The sequence below is a fragment of the Limulus polyphemus genome, unplaced genomic scaffold (genome assembly GCF_000517525.1).
Source record: "Limulus polyphemus unplaced genomic scaffold, Limulus_polyphemus-2.1.2 Scaffold4407, whole genome shotgun sequence".
NCBI lineage: Eukaryota > Metazoa > Arthropoda > Merostomata > Xiphosura > Limulidae > Limulus > Limulus polyphemus.
The window spans coordinates 26,838-33,020 of NW_013670017.1; the positions used below are offsets into that span (position 1 = coordinate 26,838).

A 6,183-nucleotide genomic window follows, 5' to 3' on the forward strand; every position below is an offset into this window, starting at 1 on the left:
AACGAATACTGTAAAAGCGCATAGTTTAAACAGTAAGAATTAACCATTTTCTTGGAATATATTTACTTCTTATTACTAGCCCCCCAGTGGCACAGCGGTATGTCTGCAGACTTACAACGCTAGAAACCGGGTTTCGGTACCCGTGGTGGGCAGAGCACAGATAGCCCATTTGTCCTTAACTTCAAACAAACAAACAAACGATCTTATTACTAAAAATGAAAATAGTGTAAAAGAAAAACGAAATGAGGCAACATTACAAACGGTCTGGATAACAAGTCAGGAATACGACGCTTAGAACTGCGTTGTTTTATATATGTGGTCAGGCAGTGTAGAATAAGGGTAACGACGATGACGTGTACACAAAATTTAGTTACACTGCTGTAAACCTACCATATTGATTTTAAGTAGAAAACAAAATACAGTCATGAAATTATTCTTACTTGAAACTCAGCGCGTAAGAGTACATCATATTTCCTCAATAACTCCAAATGCTTTGGAAATTTGGATAATTCGATAGGAGATTTGGGAATGAGTGAAGTGATCTTTGCTTCATCCGTCACTGGAAGTAGACCGCTGTTTAATAATGACAGATGAATCTTTCCAATAGTGTTCAATGACGCTGGGGTTTCATTCAAATCCTTCTGGAGAAGCGATCGTTTTGTCTCATTCTTCTGTTTATTCGACTTTCGCATCTCGGGTTCGGGGTACTTGTTAAATAGTTTCACCTTCCTACACTAGTCGTCACTGTTCATATACATGCACGTACAAACTCTGAAAGTAAAAGTAGACAAGAATTGCTAATAATGTTATTTTAGTCTACAGGTTTATTCGTCATATAAAATAATTCAGACAAAACGTAGTACGAAATCTACCCTAAATTTACAAACTAAAACCCACAGCTCCTAAACATGCCAATGTTCAACGTTTACATCGCTGAAAAAAAAAAGGTTTATAAATATAACCCTGATATCCTAACGTTTGACTTCTAACAAAAAGCTGTCCGATCAATCAAAATAAACTAAAACACAGTTCTAAAGTAAAGTTGTTATGTGTGACTCACAAGTAGCATTCTACTTCACCTACAAGACTCAACTCAACGAAGACTTCAGATTTATTTATTTATTTCATAATTTCTTACCAAGCTACATAAGAACTATCTGCGCACAGACTAGAGGGAAAGCAGCTAGTGTAATTTGACTCTCACTCTTATAACGCACCCAACCCTATTCTTGCAACAATGAATCGTGAACCAAGAGTTTTCAGATTTATTGTTTGTTTGTTTTTGAATTTCGCGCAAAGCTACACGAGGGCTATCTGCGCTAGCTATCCCTAATTTAGCAGTGTAAGACTAGAGGGAAGGCAGCTAGTCATCACCACCCACCGCCAACTCTTGGGCTACTTTTTTACCAACGAATAGTGGGATTGACCGTCACATTATAACGCCCCCACGGCTGAAAGGGCGAGCATGTTTGGTGCGACGGGGATTCGTTTCAGATTTATAGTCAGGGAACGCTACTTATTTAAACATTTCCATATATTGTCATTTGTTTTATTCATTGTAATAAAATACTATGCATGTGTATTATTATAAGATATGTAGAATAGTGAGTTTTTGATTGGTTGTTGAATTAGCGAGTTTCTTCATGTTCGTGAAGATTAAGTTTGTGTTAAACTAATGTAGAGTAGTGAGTTTTTGATTGGTTGTTGAATTAGCAAGTTTCTTCATGTTCGTGAAGATTAAGTTTGTGTTAAACTAATGTAGAGTAGTGAGTTTTTGATTGGTTGTTGAGTTAGCGAGTTTCTTCATGTTTGTGTTAAACTAATGTTGAGTAGTGAGTGTTTGAATGGTTGTTGAATTAGTGAGTTTCTTCATGTTCGTGAAGATTAAGTTTGTGTTAAACTAATGTAGAGTAGTGAGTTTTTGATTGGTTGTTGAATTAGTGAGTTTCTTCATGTTCGTGAAGATTAAGTTTGTGTTAAATTAATGTAGAGTAGTGAGTTTTTGATTGGTTGTTGAATTAGCGAGTTTCTTCATGTTTGTGAAGATTAAGTTTGTATTAAACTAATGTAGAGTGGTGAGTTTTTGATTGGTTGTTGAATTAGTGAGTTTCTTCATGTTCGTGAAGATTAAGTTTGTGTTAAACTAATGTAGAGTATTGAGTTTTTGATTGGTTGTTGAATTAGCGAGTTTCTTCATGTTCGTGAAGATTAAGTTTGTGTTAAACTAATGTAGAGTAGTGAGTTTTTGATTGGTTGTTGAATTAGCGAGTTTCTTCACGTTGGTGAAGATTAAGTTTGTTTTTCAACAAAGAAATAGAGATATGAGGTACTTAACCAGTAATTTTTGATTTTTATCGAGACGTAATTTATTTAAGAGATTAGGGCTGTCATTAGTTTGTCAAACCGTGTAAGCGTATGACTTGTAGTAAAAATAATATAACGATTTTGCTATCATTGAGTGGGCTGGACTTTGGACTGTTTTTTATCGAACAATGCAAACGAAGTCGTCCAACAGTAAAAAAAGATTACAATATGTATGTATATATATTTAATATTCTCTCTTATCGTACTGGAATCAAGAGTAACATCAGGCAAACAAACAATTAGATTTTTGAACAGTTCACAGATATTCAATTCTGAACATACCGTATTCACACATTAGTAGTGGTAGACTGCAAACAAATGTATAATTTAATTCTATGTCGATTTTAAAAGACCAGGTTGAACTTGTCAAGGATTAAACAATGACCTTTTTGAAAGCTTTCGTGCTTAACACATTTAGCTGGGATATATTAATACCTTTATTTATTGTTTGTGAAAACAGAAAGGATTAAGTACTTAAGAGATTGATTTTTGAAATTTTATGTTGCTTCTTTTGAAATTCCACTGGATAAATATTGAAATACTTTCCACAATTAAAATTAATATGAACATAATAAAAAAATTTCGTGTTACATATTAACGTGCTTAAGCGCATAATTAATTAATTAATGACCAACTTCTATATAATCTGTATGCTTACAAAACTAACACTAACAAGCCGTGACATTCGTTTGGTAAATAGCATGCTCTACATCTGTAGCTGGTGCTTTAACCACTATGAACAAAAGACACTTTTTAAAACTACTAACGATATGAGCATGAATTATTTTTTTCATATAAATATTACTAGCTAAGCTTAAATACTTACGTTGCCAATACGTAACGAAAATCCTACTCATATTCTTCATACGCATCACTTCAGCTGAACACAAACCGTTACTGACGTGCCGACCACTGTTTCTAAACTTTGTAACACATCGTCAAATAGCGCCGTCATGCGGTTTAATTGATTACTAGTGAATAAAAATAAAAATGGGAAAAGGCTTTTCTGACATATAAACATGTGTTTGTGTATATTATTACCTTAGTTATATCATGTAGAATATATTTTAATTTTATTTATTCTGAATGCTAAACCTGGTATTTTGGATCTCTTTCCATAGTAAACATTGAAACCAAACTCTTTTCTGATCGTGTTAATTACCACACACTAAGAATCCAGCTTTACATTTTGTGCATTATATTTGTTTATGCAATAAATGTTATTCTTTTATTTTAATTCATATGAATATAAATAAATAATAGTTAAAATACTGTGATTAGGATTAAAACATAACATTTAAATAACTTATTATCGTAACCGAATGGAGTAACAAAACCCTGTAAACATGTTTTCACTACAGAGCTATATTGCATTTTAGGAAACGAACTCCAAGTGCGTGACTTATTCAGTGCGAAAATCAGGAGCGTAACACAAACGGTCCGAGAGTGGGGGTAATTTGTTATCATTTTTTTAAACCAAAAAACTTCCGCAATCATGAGATAACAACGGGTAATGTTGAGATAACAAAGGGTAATGTTGAGATAACAATGGGTAATGTTTGTCTGGCACGTGTGAATAGATTTTGTGTCATCAAAAGAAAGATTGATTAATGAAACAAATTTTCACCAGGGGTGTCATTTGGGGGCGCCAATCCTCTCCCTTAAGAACGGAAGGAGGTCTCAAATGACAGTTTTGGTGATACTTTTGTAGTTCAGGCCAGATTAACACATATATGAAAATTGCGCCATATCCTAGGGCACTCACGTGAATTGGGAGACCCACATGAGGTCAGTCTTTCTTAAATTGACTCGTAATTTGAGGGTCGCGAGTTCGAATCCCCGTCCCACCAAACATGCTCGCCCTTTCAGCCGTGGGGTCGTTATAATGTGACGGTCAATTCCACTATTCATTGGTAAAAGAGTAGCCCAAGAGTTGACGGTAGGTGGTGATGACTAGCTGCCTTCCCTCTCGTATACCACTTCTAAATTAGGGACGGCTAATTTAGCCTTCGAGTAGCTTTGTTTCATCGTTTGTTGTTTATTTAATTTCGTGCATTCTGACTAAAGACACTCGTATATCAGCATGAGATTAGAAGACACACACAAAGCTACACGACGGCTAGTTTCATCGTTTGTTGTTTATTTAATTTCGTGCGAAGTTCGCGCAAAGCTACACGACGGCTGTCTGACTAAAGGCACTCGTATATCAGCATGAGATTGGAAGACACACACACGTTTCATCGTTTGTTGTTTATTTAATTTCGTGCAAAGCTACACGACGGCTATCTGACTAAAGACACTCGTATATCAGCATGAGATTAGAAGACACACACACATAAACCAAATTGTTTTCCAGTAACTTCCACAATCAGTATGTTTGTTTTTAAACACAAAGTTATATAATGGGCAATCTAGGCACTGCTTTATCGCGGATATCGGAACCAGAGTTTTAGCGTTATAAGCCCTCAGACTTGCCACAGTGAGGAGAAATATAGATATGAAACTAATGTATTAGTTAATAGCACTAGTAGACCCCACTATATTTATTATAGCACCATATATCATCTTGATAGTGTATTTTAGTTCTGGTTTTGATATCCTATCTGCGTTTACTATATACTTGTTTAACTTGCATTTGGACTGTTTCAAAGTTTTGGTGATCAGTTGTATCTAATGTCCCAATGGTATAGTCGTTACAATTTATCTAAACTGTTTTATCAGTTAGCATATCTTATTTAGACTGTGTCATTAACTTGAGCGTTTTTTATTTATTTTCACTCGTTTTTCAATGATTTACGTGGGTTATTCTTTGTATCGTTTTCGCGCCATTTCTGGAATATGTTACTAGCCTTATATTCATATTAGTTAATCAGTTTAGCTGCTATATTTGTCTCCTGTATTTATATTAAATCACAACTCCTGTTGGTATATGTATTATAATATCAAACAGTTTGTATGTATTAAGCCTGAAGAAGCTGTAAAAGCGAAACGTTGGTAGTAATAAAAAAAACAAATATATTTACATCTGGAGTGTAAAGGTCGTTTATTTAAACTTTTATCATCCTGTACTCATGACAATGAATGCGACAATGTACTTTTGTTACTCGACTCGTGCTGGAGTTGTTACTGCCAAAATGTATTTATTACCGCCTTTTTTATGAATGACTTATATTTTATATATGTTATATTATTAACCTGTTTCTTACTTTTTGTCGTATCACTTAGCTGACTGTTGCATTTGAAATTTTATACTCGTACAATTTCAATTTACTATGAATAGGATTTAATTTGTATTTATATCGCATCCTAACCCCTTGATACGTTGTAACTAACACAATAATATTTATAGATAATTTGCCTACGACAGATAACTGTTCCTGTTATGGTTTGATTTTACATTACATCAAAATTATGCTCTGATATAATGAATTTGTTTTGTTACTAATCTTGATGGTATAACTTCGATATCCCACCTTTTGTTACTTGTAATATATTATTGGTATCTATTAGAGATTTAGATAGTAATGAGTATGCTTTTTAAAGTTATATCAAGGTGATAATTGATGCACACGCGGAGCCTCAGTTATCTGGTTTTTATACATTATTATTGTTATTTTATCATATCTTTTAATTCACAGTTATGAATGGAATTCACTGAAAATTTCAGTTATACACCCTATTTATTTGTCTCTATGATATATCAAAGTCACCTCTTTGTTCTCCTGTAGAAGAATAGTCAACTATTCGAAAGTGCTCGAGTTTTGAGTCTTATTTTAAGTCTATTACACTTTATATGTGATCCTTTGTGCTAACTCTTTT

The 6,183-nt window shown here is 33.8% G+C and overlaps 1 protein-coding gene across 1 annotated transcript in view; it reads right to left on the reverse strand.

Moving 5' to 3' along the window:
• The window catches only part of LOC106471095 (receptor-type tyrosine-protein phosphatase S-like), a gene marked incomplete at its 3' end in the record, with an annotated part of 29,640 nt that extends 26,367 nt beyond the window's left edge, over positions 1 to 3,273 (reverse strand). The window contains exons 1-2 of the mRNA XM_022399711.1: positions 3,191 to 3,273; positions 441 to 771 (exon numbers count right to left, since the gene is read on the reverse strand). Coding sequence (XP_022255419.1) covers positions 441 to 692 — 252 coding nt within the window. The remainder of the gene's footprint in view (positions 1 to 440; positions 772 to 3,190) is intronic.
• Positions 3,274 to 6,183: the final 2,910 nt, after the last annotated feature.